At 40.6% G+C, this 15,633-nt stretch overlaps 1 protein-coding gene across 1 annotated transcript in view; it reads right to left on the bottom strand.

The window, feature by feature from the left end:
- Positions 1-15,633, bottom strand: part of nos1apa (nitric oxide synthase 1 (neuronal) adaptor protein a) — a gene marked incomplete at its 3' end in the record, with an annotated part of 171,963 nt that overhangs the window by 45,915 nt on the left and 110,415 nt on the right. The window contains exon 5 of the mRNA XM_080506953.1: positions 10,481-10,589. Within this exon, the coding sequence (XP_080363079.1) occupies positions 10,481-10,589 (109 nt within the window). The remainder of the gene's footprint in view (positions 1-10,480; positions 10,590-15,633) is intronic.

Raw genomic sequence — 15,633 nt, 5'->3', positions numbered from 1 at the left:
AAGATCAGACACATCGCTCAGGAGCCGTCGTGAAAAGATAAGGGTGATTTTTGTCACTGCCTTTGAAGCCGACTGATGCTAAATGACGAATCCGACTTGTGATGAATGGAAAACATGAAGGCAAGACAAGAAACCAAATTAAAGTCAGTCTGAAACAGTTATGTTTTTTTTTTTTTAAAGTTTTAAAGGTATAGTAATGCTAATTTTTTGTTGTGGGTGGTGATAATGAGTCACTGTCATTCACAATTTCATCAGTTTGCTGTTCGCTGACAGTGTTTGTCAGCTTTTTTTTTTTAACCGTCTAAATCTGCTGCTGCTTCTTTCTGTGGTTGCATTTGGGGTTGGCGAAGGTGAAGTAGGTGAAATCGGGGCTCATTGCTGACTGGAAAAATTTGGCGGATGGCGATGGGTGCGATGCGTTTCGCCGATGACTGTATGAACTATACGCCGCCCTCGTCTCCATTATCCAGTAACCTTGAACTGAATACAGCAGCATTAGAAGATGGATGGATGAATGAATGGATGAATGCATAAGCTGACATTTTTGATCAGTCCTTTGTTCGCCACTCATGCTTCTGTCTTGCTTGACTGGCTGTTCAAATCTGCCGTTTTAGCTTTGTTTTTGTTTTTACGTTTTTCTCTTCATCTCCTCCATCAATCAGCCCCCATCCCTTCCCTCTTTCCCTCAGACCCCGTTCATGTCTTCCTCTCCCCCTCATGCTGATGTTCAGCTTGACAGTCAAGTGTGGTTCTCCTTTGAAGACGTTTCCACAGGCAGGCATACAGGAGATGTTGTGTACAGTGAACACGACGCACGGATCTCCCCGACTCACATCAATCGACTGGGTGACACTCAAACACAACACTGTACACCTTTTTTTTATATATATATATATTTTTTTAATTCTGTTTTATTCATCTCATCGCCTTTTTGTGCAGCTGATGATCCTGTACTGCAAGCAGTCAACATTAGTCCTGATAGACACACTAATCTATACAGGAATTCTGCTTGCAGTGTCTATCTGGGGTTCAGGTTGTATAGATTTTAATTCCACAAAAATGTAATAAATGCAAACATTTTAGAAAGGTACTCATATTTTTGCATTAAATCATTTATCATTGTCTTTTATTTATAGAAAAATTAACCCAGTCACTGTAATGTTATATTACACACATCAAATAAGGCGGCATGTGGCATCTGAATAAAAAGGAATTTTTTTTTTTTTATACATTTTTTTTTTTAAAAGTCAATATTTTATGACCTGGTGACCAAGTCATGATGCTGCTTCCTAAATAAACATCATCCTGAACATGGCTTCTCTTCTCTCAGTTCACCTAAACCTCCGCTGGCCTCATGTCAGACAAAAACAAAAAAAATCAAAGCACTTCAAAAACACCTCCGTGACCTGCTGTCCTCAACTCAACTGATATATATATATATATATATATAAAGCATCCTCTCTCGCCTCCCTGCAGAACTGAGCACTGGACCCGGGGCACAGAGCTGTCTCCTGAAACCCATCAGACCGCATCGATCCAACTACTTTGAAATCGCTCCGGAAATCGCACACATCTCTTCTTTCAATCAGTGATTTTAATCTGCGCTGGCGGACCCCAAAATAATCTCCTTTATTTACTGGGGGATTCGATAAAATGCCGTCTGTCTTGTACATATGAGATCAGAATCCACCCGATTCCATCGCATGACGAAACAAGGACTCTGTTGAGGATTTTCACAATTCAATAGGCTTAATTCAAATTCTCGACACCCGGCACAACTCTTTCTTTTGCCATTCTGCATCCATTCGGTTCTTCACTTCAGCATTTCCAACCACTAAGTCAACTAATCAGACTTTTTTTTTTTTTTTTGAAATGCAAAGGTTTTTAGTTTTTTTTTTCCATTCTGGGAACCTGCTGGCAAGATTTCTCACAATAATTTAGCCTCTGGGGAGAAAAGCCAATAACTCTGAGGCTCTGGAGTCGCCAACACATATCGGCTGGGAGACGCGGCGCTGTTTATAGTCCAATAAATCCTGGACGGGCCCGGCAATTAGTATGATGATGCCTTGGCTCCGTCGTAGATCTCCAAGAGTGGATGCAAATACAAGTTTAAGAGGTCAATGAAAAGCTTACAGACGAGCGGTAGTGTAGTGGAGAGCATTGTTTGACAGAACCACTGGTTTGATTCTGGGCCTTTTCTGCCCCCCGGGTTCTTATATTGCTAATATTGTTTTATTTATAATTGATTCCACGCAGAATATAGTGTGACCCCCAGGTCATTTTTCTTTTTAAAATTGTGACCCACGGATCATTTTTCTAGTTATAGAAAAATGACTCATCCCTATAAATTTTGATCCCTAATATGAAACTTTTGGTAATAATAAAGTTCTAATGTAGATATTTAATATAAATGCTACATGTCATAAGCCACTGCTTTCGTGTATTATTTGATCTTTCCTTTTATAAATAGAATTTCAAAATAAGGCACTACTAAATCCTATCGCATGCATAGAAATGAAATGTACAAGTCTTTGTATACAGAATAAATGAATTCCGAAAATTTTATTTCAAGACTAAACAATGCTAAAGGTGTACACAAGTGAGAGGTACATTTTTTTTTATTTTTCTGCATTATGGAGTTGAGACATGGGTCATTTTCCCATCCAATAGAATATTGACCCATGCTTTCAAAAAATGGCTCCCAAGATATAACTTTTAAAAAATGTTTGAAAACATAGAAAGTGGAAACTTTGCTACTGGTCATGCGCATCACAGCTCGTAGTACACACTTCATTATACACGCCCAGTAGATGGACAATATCAACGATGGTTGTATCCAGAGTGTCACGACTCCCAGTCAATATTCTCCTGGGAATTGGGAGTTTTATTTTGAAAGTCACGGTGATGCGAAACAAAAAGCAGTGCCAGCTTGTGGTATGTGTATGCTGACTACAGAGCTTCCAAAATGCGGTTATGTGAACTTCCTCGAACAATACCGAAGTAATTTTTGTTGACGAGTCATCATGCTGTCGCTGCAGACGTCTCATGAATGTCTATTATTATTATTTACCATATATGTACCATTTTTGCAATGGTCTGGAAACCGTTGAGGAGAACTTGTTGGCAGCTGTTCTCCAAGTAACTCATGCATTTGTTTACTTAACGGTCACTTTCAACGCATTCATCTCTTTTCTGTCAACTCACTTTTATTTATTTCTTTTTTTTAAGTATCAAAACACTCTTAGCCTCCGCGGCACTTCTCCAGTTGATCTCCAATTTTTCATGGTTGACAGGTTCACTAAGAGATTTGTCACTCAAATGCAAAAAGGCCTTTATCGCCTCCTGCTAAAGTCATGTAATGCTTCTTCTGTTGGACATCCGTCATCATCTCTGTCTGGCTCGCTCTCGAAGCATCCATCTCTCTCCCGATCGCCTTATCTCTCTGTCAATTTACCTGAATAAATGCGCTTTCTCCATATCTCCGTCCTATCTCGCCCTCTCTCGCCGCTGTACATCAAGCTGCCGGAAGGCTGGATCCCCGCGGCAGAGATTTCGCCCTCAACGGCAAAAGGGACAGCGAGATGCATTATTTATTTTTGCGGTGGGGTTGGAAGTCTTGGCAGGAGCGAAGAACGAGTGGACAAACGGGAAAATAATGCATTGTTTGGATAAAAACAGTGCAAACAAAGAGGCCATGGCAGGGGAATTACTCCCGATTAAAGACGTTTTCTAACGTCCCGTGGCTCCGCTGATGAGCCGATTCATTCATTCCGCCCCCCATCCTGTGTTCACACACTCGGCCCTCCTCTCGCAGCCATCGCTCAGCGTAAAACGAGGCACATGGCGCTCGGAGGACGGCAGATTTTAGTGGGAACTCTGAGTTATTTATTAACCGTCTCGCCTAATTGAACCTAAAAACAATTGTTTAGCTCACCGGCTGATGAGAACCTGAGTGATCGGGGCACAGCCTGGAATCGCTTCCATCAAACACTCGGATCTCCTGGAGGAAATTAGCAGGACGGCACAAAACGAACAACGGCGGCTGGGGCACGTCTGTGTGGACGACGTTTCATCAGTCAGGTGTGTTTCAGAGTCTGTGACGACGTGTTGGAGGTGTTGGGAAATGAATAAGCAAGGCTGCAACACACGTTTCCGTTCTATCATCGCATCATCTCCTGCAGAGTTTTTCAACCACTGGTGTTTCCGCGAGATCTAGTCAGGCGTGCCGTGGGAAATGATCCAATTTCACATTTTTTTCTAAAAATCATTTGCTCTCACAGCCGAGATGTTGCAGAGTAATCATGTATAAATACTCTTCGCCAATAGATGGCAGCACAGAACTTTGCCGGCGAAATTGAAACTGACAGACGTCAGTGTGGTTAATCTCCACCTCCTGCTACCATCTTGTATCAAAGTACTGTGTCAGTGACAGTGATGGAGAAGTTTTTTCATCCATCAGGTCCAGGTTTCACACTGAGGGAGTCACAATTTAAAAAAAAGAAATTGGGAAATACTTTTTTTCTGTATTTATTTGATTCCTGTTGATAAAACTTTGATGAGAATGACTTTATATTGTTAATAGAGGCTACAGAGTTTCACATTTTAACATTTTCGGGTGGTGGTGGTGTGCCTCCAGATTTTTCCAAACAAAAAAGTGTACCTTGGCTCAAAAAGGTTGAAAAACACTGTTGTTATACTGTGCAATGACTATTTAAAGCTCCTCTACCAGAAGCCACACAAGAAAAATTGTTGACGCACATCTCTATATCATATTGTCAAAACATTTCTGAAGGACATTCATCATTGCACTCAAAACGAGTAATTTTCAGCCTTTAGTTTTCAAGGAACGTCCTCTGGTTTGTTGATATCATGGCGCCGAGGAAACTCCCCAAATCTCCCGAGGCGTTGTTGACAAGATGCCCGTTTGTCGCTTTGTTGGAGAAAATGTTGATGTTTTTACTGGCGCCGATGCAAATCGCCCTCTTTGACATCCCAGAAACCTTTTGGGCAGGTTTCCCCAAGATGACGTCAGTCAGTCAAAACACAAACAAAGTTTGATGGCGATAAATTCCAGTTTGTTTGTAAACATATCGACTTTGGTGGGATCGATTTAGGAAACCGCGGGTTGGAAATGAGTGGTGATGGTCTCGCTTTAGTGTTTTACTTTATTCTCTGAGCAGAAGTAAAACCGGTTTACAGGAAGTTTATTTTAAAGATTTTATGTTTCTGGTGGAGTAACTTTATTTTCCTTATTCGTTTTATGGTATCGTCTGTTATCAGTAAATGACCCGGGCATGACTTTGGTCAATGATGGTTGTTTTTAAATGCGCTTTATGCAACTGTTGAATGCCCATCCATCTCTCTTTGTTTTATAAACGATGAATAATGTTTTTAAATTAGAGAGGACATCTGTCAATTTTTTGTTGTGTGCAATATTTCTCCCTCTCTCTCTCTGGTCTTTACCCTCCCCCACTTACTCCTCAGGAATAACATGTGACACTGATATAGTGAAATGTTATAAATATTTAAATATTCGTTGAACTTTCCAAAAGCTTGTAAGTTAAAGTCTTCCAGCTATGAGTGTTATATAACTCACAAGTTGCCATCTGCTCCCACTCACGAAGTGTGGTAACCTCTCAACAATCACAGGTGGAACATTTCAACATAAGGTGCAGTTATTCTGCTGCAACGTGAAACGGGGGTGCAGGTTTGACTCCACATGGGCTAAAAGAGACTGTCGTCACGCTCACTCAAAATATTTCCGGGCTATTTGCCAATGAGTGAAATGTCATTTATCAGAGAAGCTGAGTTATGTGTCACCTGAGCGTTTCAATCACACCGTTCCAGGTATAAAATTCAGTTTGTCACACGTATCCGAGGAAGAACAGGTTGGAGCTGCTGACTGACATTATACGATGTGATAGCGTCGACATCAACAGCCACAGCGCCGCTCCTCCACTACGATTTATATCCATCACAACAAACACATTTAATGAGAATAAACAAGGAACACAGGACTTTTTTTTTTAAATTTTTATATAAGCTTAATATAACACCCATTAAATAAAAGAACACATCATGCAGGGTATAATTACAACAATAACAACATTAAATAGCTTATCTGTGAGGTATCATTTAGCAGCAGTGCCAGGATCCTCCATTATCAGACATAAAACCCCACAATTCACACTTTTATTATCTCCATAATTGTCTCTTTTCTACTCTCAGTACACGAGTGTGTTGCCGTCTTATTGCTGCAGACGTGGTGTAAAGATTAGCGAGCTCAAGTGATGATACCAGCACTGGATAAGATCCCGACTTTCCTCTTGTCGGGCAGTTGGACTGACGGATTCATAAAAAAAAAAAAAAAAAGGGTTAATAAGTATGAGATTTAAATGTTGTAACGTCGACAACTGCATAACCACTTATATGTCTATCGTCAATAATAACGCAAACACCGAATTTGGCATTTTGCTCATAATACGCCGCAGAGGAAGACTAAGGCTAAGGAAGAAAATGCTAATGCTAACTGCTATCTCTTTGAGCCAAACATGAAGACATAGCAGCCTTGCATAAAGCTATTCTCACTTTCTTAATGCTAATGGTAAATGCTAATCACCTGCGGGGCAGGGTTCCGTTGTTTATGAAAGTAAGCAAAACGTTTGTGTACCTGGAAAAAAAAGACAATGTGATTTTCTCTTCACAAGTTTACTTCCATTACAAAAACAACATCCGTTCATTGAACAGCTCCAGTTGAGTTCATAACTGTTTGCAGCTGCAAAGCAAATTCACAATCATTTGACATTCAATCTGTGACTCTCTAGATGTTATTATCGACGGCATATTGTGTGGATAAATTGAGGGACGTTTTCCAGAAACAATTTTTTTCAAGTATTTTGCAGATTGGTAAAATTCCACCAATCTTAACAGGCTGGGTCTTTCAGAAATACCCTATATTAATTTTCAGATGTTACTCACTGTATATATTTTTTTTAACTTTCCCAATCTTTTGTTGCCTCTGAAGTTTTGTTCAAGATGTGTTGCTGCCATCAAATGCAAAATGAGCCAATATTTACCATTAAATGTTAAACAGCAGCCCCAAAAAAGCTAATGTGTAACAGATGCTTGTTTTACTGATGACTGTTTTTGGGGGTTTTTTTGCAGGCGATAAACTGAAGTATTGGATTAAAATTCTGTCGTCGTCGTGTAAAGTCAGAGGATCACAGAAGATATTGAAATGTCGACCCAAATTAATTCAGTAACGGCGGGTAAAACCTCTGCTCCGGGGGTGAAAAACCAACACACGGGGTGACATTGCTCTGTAAAGAACCGGGACACTTGAATGGCTCGAGAAACGACTATCTTAAAAGGTTAATTTTCATCTGGGGAAAACTCGATTGTTACTGCAGCTGAAAAGCAAAAGACCCAGCCTCCAGACTGAGAAACGCTCTGGGGCTTAAAAAAAAAAAAAAAACCCACCGCAATTCACCGAAATTGCACCTAAACACAGTCATTCATTTCAGGAGGAATACGCAATCACACACATGAGGTGACCTCGTCGGTATTCTGATGAAAAGCCCCCCGCTCCATCACCGGCACTTCAATTCCACATAATAGAGGCCGGGTCATTCATTAGCTTCCTTTAAGCCGTCGATAGGGAGAAGAAGAGTCTGAGCGAGAGAGCATAGGTCAGAGAGAGAGAGAGAGAGAGAGAGAGAGACCCACAAGCCTGTGTTAGAACTGATAGGCCAATAAAGTCTTTTTTTTTTACACCACTGTGATTTAAAGCCCAGCCATTTTTTTTTTTTCCACCAGTAGTTAAGAGCGGACTGAAGTTGACTTAATCTTCCACTTAATCCCACTCTCGCAACCTTCAACATGTCAAAACGCGCTCGCACCGTGCTTCAGATCACATTTTAATCACGTTTGACATGTACACCCTCACTGATTTATTCATTAAGCCGCGGTGTTTCATTTATCAATCCTCTCTGAGCGTTCCTCGCATAATCTCTCCGCGACCTCTTTCTCACTCCGCTCGTTTTCGCGCTGAGTGCTACTTCTACGCTTCTTCTCACCGTTGTGAGCATGAAGGGGAGTTAATTGTAGGCTCGCATTTGCCGGGAAAATGTATTTACACTATAATGTCGAGGCGCATGTTAGCGCCCATGAATCTCTTGTTTCAAGACATGCTCGAGCTCATAAAGGCTCAAATTTATGATTTAGCTGTGCTTTCACGCCATAAACATGTTTATTGAATACTAGAAAATACAGTCATTGGGGGAAAAAAAAAATTGAGCCTTGGTGCCTGATAGCCTTTTCAGCATATACAGGATATCAAGATTGGGAAAATACACATAGTAGAGATTATATTAATTTATTGATGAATACAGTGGAGTAGACTGTGTTTTGATTTGAAGTGAGTGAGCAGAGGCCAAAACCAGTGCAAGTAGAGAAAATTTATAAAAAAAAAAAAGAAGAAATGTGCTTTTGAGCATTGTCTGAATGAGCAAATAAAGTATGGTTAAAGCTCCATTTATTTGGAAAATACTAGATTCAATTAAAGCAAAATTAGATCTTGTATAAACCAAATGACCTTATTTACCTCCCTCTGTCAATCACCAAGACATCGACAACAAAAAATAATCAGCAGCTAAAAAAATTACTTAATTGCCAAACGGTTTCACGGACACTTCTGCTAGCATTGTTTATCATCATCGCAGACGCTTTCATGATTTTTTTTGTTGTTGTTTTTTGTCATTGTTCGGTGCATTTTAACAGCTCTAAATACGAAAAAGTCAGACATCCACAAAAATGTAGTTTTAATGATGCTCCCGACTGAAAACAACATTTCTCATAGTTATGATGAAAACACCATGGTGTGTGTGTACACACACACACACACACACACACACACACACACACACACACACACACACACACACACACACACACACACACACACACACACACACACACACACACACACACACACACACACACACACACACACACACACACACACACACACACGGCCTCAGGGCTCTGGTTGCCACAGAGCGTTTTGGTATGTGTCACTTACCATTTTGTATTCTGAACTGTGTGCGTGTGCGTGTGTGTGTGTGTGTGTGTGTGTGTGTGTGTGTGTGTGTGTGTGTGTGTGTGTGTGTGTGTGTGTGTGTGTGTGTGTGTGTGTGTGTGTGTGAGAGATAATGAGGCAGTGTGTGCTTCACCCGGCTAACCCTCGGACTAAAACCACCGAGTCCTACCAACTGGCAGCGAAAGTGGAAAACTGGAACAATTATTCTAGGGAAAAAAAAAAAAAAAGTCACATACTGGACTCTGTTTTGACTTTGTCTCTGCGCGGCTCATTTCTGCTGAACGCCATCCCCCCCCCCCCCCCCCCCGAGACATCTTCAAAATCCTTTCTCAGACCCCAACAATGACAAGCCCGCAGCGCGAGGAGGAATTACTGCTGCCGGACAAAGTCCTGTGTGGTTTTATTGGACGGTGTGAAGGATGTGACTCAGACAGAGGCTTGATTGGAGAGGAGAAGGAACAGAAATTGTTTTAAACTCCTGATGACAGACTGTGAAAAGACTGGGTACTTAGTGGGCTGACTTTCTTTCAATCTTGTAATTATACAGAATCCCAGTTTGACACGCTGAGTATTGCAGGATGTTAGCAAAGCTAAATCCACCACTAACTCTGCGAAATCCCCCCAAAAAACAAAAAACTATGAAGGGATTCCACTTAACTAGCTACTGCAAATCCCCAGAAATTAGAAGTTACTAGAAAAACTCACAGATTCTGTTGCCCTCAATTAGATTTGTCTTTACAAAGTGCACATAGATGTATTATTGTAGTGTTGCTGTGACACATTAACTGACCTGGCACCTACGTATCACTGTCGTACTGTATCGTGACCCATGTATCAAGGTACGTATTGCATTGAGGTACATATTGTGTCGAGCCCTCGTATCGAGGTACGTATTGTATTGAGATACGTATTGTATCGTGACCCATCTATCAAAGTACGTATTGTATCGAGGCCCGCGTATGGAGGTAGTACTACATCAAGGCACGTATTGTATCAAGGTCAATCTATCAAGGTACGTCCTGTATTAAGGTACTTAGTGTATCGTGGGCCATGTTCGTATTGGATCATGACTCAGTTATCCAGGTACATATCGTACGTCGACTTCCCCGACGACATCCAGCCCTATTTTATATCGAGGAGCACATTTTGAGAAACATGCATTTCTTTGCACAACTCAAACACTGAGGCTTCCCCTCCCTGTGCACATCCTAGGGCGGCGCCACAAGAGACGGCGCGCCCCCTGCACAGATTGCGCCCTGGGCGGATGCCCACTTCGCCCGCAGCAAAATACACCACCGGAAGCCAACGTTTTGAGCTAATGCTAATAAACTGTGGAAAAACCGCCTCCAGAGTAAAAGCTCGGAAACTTTATTTCAGCCTCACCTTTTTCTTGGACTTGAAGACGTTGCAGCGGAACACGTTGCTCTGTCCGTCTCTGGCGATGTAGCTGAAGATCTTCAGATCCTGGGAGTCGTGAGACACGTAAAATATCCTGAAAGAGAATAAAATAGGTCATTAAAAAAAAAAAGCATAATATAATGCGAAACTGCTGAGGCGCCTGGAAGCGTTTCTGAACGTGTCTTAAGACGCAAAATCGGCACTCAGCCTGTTTCTCCGGGGTTTCAATGTGACAAAAATAAACACTATTTTATGTTTGTTTTAATCCAAAGGCAAAACACCAACTTATAGCTTCCAAGTTAAAAAAAAAAAAAAAAAAAAAAAAGGCTAAGAAAGTTATGATTAGATAACAAGAGAAAGTCTTAAACAAAAATAAAAGTGTCTCTTCAGCTCAGTGACACACATTGAAAGTTTGGTAAAGTTTAGCAAGTAAAAATAAATGCTTCAAATAACAACTGTGACATATTTTTAAGCAAAAGAGCGACATCAGAGCTAATGCTATTAAAACAAGAAATACCCACTGAAATAGGACACTTGGGGCGAATGGCTACGAGACAAAAAAAATAAGACTCTGCAGGTGGGATGTGTGCAACCAACAGGGAAGAGATGTACAATATCCCGCAGAGCAGGTAAATAGGAAGGAATAAGTTTAGAAGCGTAAAAATGGAGAGAATAGAGATAATAAACAATAACCTGCAGGAGGGAGAACGATGGAGGGGTTGGGCTCGATGCTGGATCTAATTTACGGTGACAAAAGAAACCTGCAGGAGAGTTGAAGTGTCGCAGGCGAATACAAGACGGATTTAGACAAGAGCATTGTCGGATTGTGTGTATATATGATTTTTTTTGGGGATGCTGCAAACTTTCACCGTGAATTCAGAATTCAGAATTCAGAAGCTCGGAAAAATCCCTCAAAAAACATCACGACACGACAGTCTCCTCGGACTTACTTGTGCGCTTGTGGACAGTTCGGGCGACTTTGTGCAATCAACAACTATTTTAAGTGAAATTCCAAATAATGGCTCTCTGGTGTTAAAAGCTGTGTTCACAATAGAAATGCATAGTAACTATCCCAGGGTCACGCTTTTGATCAGCCTCACTTGTAATTTTACCCTTAAGACTTAAGAAGTTTCATTCCGGAGGTCCATTTAAACAAAAGTGGGGCTCAGGGCCACCAGAAATAAAATTAAAAAAAAAAATGGAAACATCCCCCTGTATCAGTATAAAATGGGGGGAAATTGAAACTTTTTGAAAACGTTCCATCTCCGTGTATACGAAGGAAATACTGCTCCTGCACCACCACTTTTAGTGTTTCCGCTGTTTCTGTGTAAATGTTGCCTTGTAAATGCAAAACATTTCCGTGACGAAAACGGAAAAAATGATGCGTATTCACTTGCAACGTGTAAATGGAGATGTTGATTTGACAGTTTTTTTCATCTGCATGTGGCAAATTTTCATGTGCGAAGCCAATAAATCTCCTCTTGAGGGGCAGGAAAGGTCAATTTCTGTAAAAACCTCCATCAGCTCGTTCCTTTATAGTATCCACATTTCCACCACAAATGAAAAACCATCAGAGGCCGAGCTTAAACAGTTATTATGCAAGTCTTGCACTTTATTTCGTGACTTTATGGTTTTACTGATTAATCCTGCTTCTTAAAGCCTAACGGTAGCAAATTGATGATAATCAGAGATTTATTTCAAATCATTTAAGAAAGCTTTGCTAAACTCAGAAACATGCTGCTTTTGGGAGAATTTGAAAAAACTTGATAAATTCATGAAAAAAAACATAAAAAATGATTTTGAAAGACTTGTCGCCATTTCCAGAGGTTGCAAGTAAGACGATTTGTGATTGACAGATGTTTATAGTTTTTTTGGAACTATTCTTCCTCTGTATAAATCTTATATAAACCTGAATGCCTGATTGTTTCCCTTTTAATTTATCCCACAGACACCCAAAATGTCCAGATGCTAAAAAAAACAACAATAAAAACATTTCAGAGCAAGAAGAAGCTTTTTTTTTCATGGCTGCAACTGACAGACTCGACTCTGCTGCCAATCCCACATCTGTAATAGGATTGTCAGTCTTCTTCTGTATTCTTATTCAAATTCCATCCCTTGTCGTCTTTATTATTCAAATTGTTTTCAATCTATTAAAGAAAACATTTCCGTGGCAATGTGTCGAAGACTTTTCATTCACTTAAAACATTCAACATTTGACATGTTGCCTACCATTTCCAGACCATTTAATCTTATTTTAAACACTCTGCGATATTGCGAACAACACATACAGCAGAGAGATGAGGTTTTTTTTTAAAAGTCCAGAAACATTTCGCACAGCAAACACTTTGCATAAACTCTCACAGACGTGTTTCATCATCACACACTTTCCCGAGCACTTGCACTTAAAGCCATAATGGGAGTAAAATCATCTCACAGGGCTGTTTTTATTGCACCCGGATAAAAACACCCTGATCACATCAAATTACCTCCAGCCGTACTTTTAAAGAGATTTCTCAGGAGGGACGGGTGCATTTTAGCGAGGGCGCTAAATGAGTTCCCCGATTCACATTAGCCGTGTTCGATGCGACTCCCGTCCGCTCGTCTTCTCCGTCTTATCGCCGCCGTTCAAACTAAAAAGCAGCAGAATTATAAGGCGGGGGGGGGGGGTTGACGGCGTAATGCGGCTCTTTTGTTGGTTGTTGTTTATTACAGTGAGCTTGAAATATGAAGCGTGTTCTGCAGGACGCAGCAGAACAGCTTTCTAATTGAGCAATTAGTGGCATATTAAGGAGCCCGAGCAGGATGCTGGGAGTTATTCACCAGCGTGAGACAATGGACAACCACACCAGCGCAAGAAATTAGATGATTATGCAAATGCAAAGTCTTTGTTAAAATGTGTGTGAGAGACCGTGTCGCAAAGCATGTGAATCCGAACCAATGTGTGTGTGTGTGTGTGTGTGTGTGTGTGTGTGTGCGTGTGAAATCGAGAGGCTCGTCTATACACTCTGTGACATTTCTGTGGTATTTGTTCTGGCCTTTTCTCCGAGAGCCAGATGAGCAGAGGTCTTGTGGTGTGGATGGTGTCGTCGTCAACCTGCAGAGTGCGCCGTGAAAATACACAGCTGTCTGCAGTGTGACTCACACACACACACACACACACACACACACAAACAAACAGAGCTTATAAAGACACAAACATATGAAGAAACAAGCATAAAAAAAAAAAAAACCCCACATAAATGCATTTACAAAACATGCACATACACACATAGACATACATTACCAAACAAACACATGTTGTAAACGCACACAACATGCAAAACAAACAAACATTTATGAAAACACACACACACAAGCAAAGCAGTAAATACGCATATTAACAAACACAGAAAAAAACAAACACGAACAAACATTTTTGAGAACACAAACATATAAATACACAAACGCAGGCACCTGGAGTGTTTTTTGTTCCTGGATGTTTTATTATTAGGAACATGTTTAATCAGGACCTACATGTATATTTGTGGTTCACAAGATTCAAATTGTATTATTCATTTGAAAGATAAAAAGGTAAACTGTCCATATCGAGGGTGGGGTGGGGGGCGAATATGGGAATTTCTGACATTGCAGAAATAAGTAAAAATAAAATTCATCACATAGTAAACCCAGTTTCTGGTTCCATTTGGTGCAAACAAATGAAAAAAAACAAAAACAATTACAAGTCCAAAGGCCACGATGCTAAACTGTAATGTTTCGGTGCATGTAAATCCATTCATCTGATTTATTAAGTTCTTTCACATGTGAAAAACACAAAAGTCAGAAATAATGGCTGTTTTGTAAAGTTGATGAGGAGCCACTTCTAGAGTGAAGCGGAGAAACCTTTGATAATAAATGACATCAAACCCTCAACACACCTGCAGTATGGCAAAGCAACTCTTATTATCATTAGCTATTCCTATCGACTATCAAAAAGTCTACGGACCATGTTTCCTTTGTCTATCGAGGAAAAGTTATTTCTTGATATATCTCGTAGCCCTTAATTGCACACGTTGGATGAATTTAATTGAATTTAATCAGCTGCCGTCACCAGGGTGCAATTCTCCACTGGGGAGTGGAACAATATAACCCCTCCTGGGCGACCTCCACCTGAAATACTTTTTTTTTTTAATCATCACGATGATCAATACGAATCAAATGAATGTATTTGATGTCCTGCTCTGATCTGCCCTCTCTCCCACCCTCATCTTAAAGCCCCATGTCGTAAAAACGAACGCCGCGCTTCATTTGCCAAGCGTCTGAAGCACAGCAGTCGGTCATGAAATCTTCCAACTGTGGCCTACGGGGGAGAGTTTCAGTCAGCGATAGAGCGAAAACCTCGTGTACCACCAGACGAGCGACGCTTGAGCTGAAAGTGAGCGAGAGCGAGCTTCAGCCGGTCGCCGGCCCCGGGTTGACAAATCCCCGCGCGGCGCCGAGATGACGGCTCGGCTGCGTCTCTATCAACTGCCAAGAAACCCAGGTGAAGATGCATGGGGTGGATAAGATCTCGGAAAGAGAAAAGGCAGACTCGACAAGAGAGCAGTCAAAGGAGGTGAAGAGCGGAAATAAATCAAGACAACAAATGCAGCCATTGGTTCTCCTGTCACATTGGAGGAGGGCAATTCTTCACTGTTCAATATCCAAACATGTCTGATGATGACGCCAAATAAAAGGCTTATATTTATAGAGAAGACTCATATTTTCAAACTGAACTCATATGTTCAGTTTAAATATCTTAAATATGTTTTATTACGATGAGCATTTTGAGTTTTTGGTCGTTAAATGGTTGATTCGAATACATGTGGCGTAATTACGGTGGCCCTGAAGTGCAAACCACAACAACAAATCACTAAACACAACACAAATGAAAAAACACAACTGCAAATGAAAAAACACAACTGCAAATTCTAAAACACAACACAAATGAAAAAACACAACAACAAATGAAAAAACATAACATCAAATTGAAGAACACAACAACAAATGAAAAAACACAACAACAAATGAAAAAACACAACAACAAATGAAAAAACACAACAACAAATGAAAAAGCACAACATCAAATTGAAGAACACAACACAAATGAAAAAACACAACAA

Source organism: Blennius ocellaris (assembly GCF_963422515.1).
Source record: "Blennius ocellaris genome assembly, chromosome: 12".
Classification (NCBI taxonomy): Eukaryota; Metazoa; Chordata; class Actinopteri; order Blenniiformes; family Blenniidae; genus Blennius; species Blennius ocellaris.
Note: the sequence above shows the minus strand (reverse complement) of the source record. Positions and strands in the feature narration are given on the sequence as shown.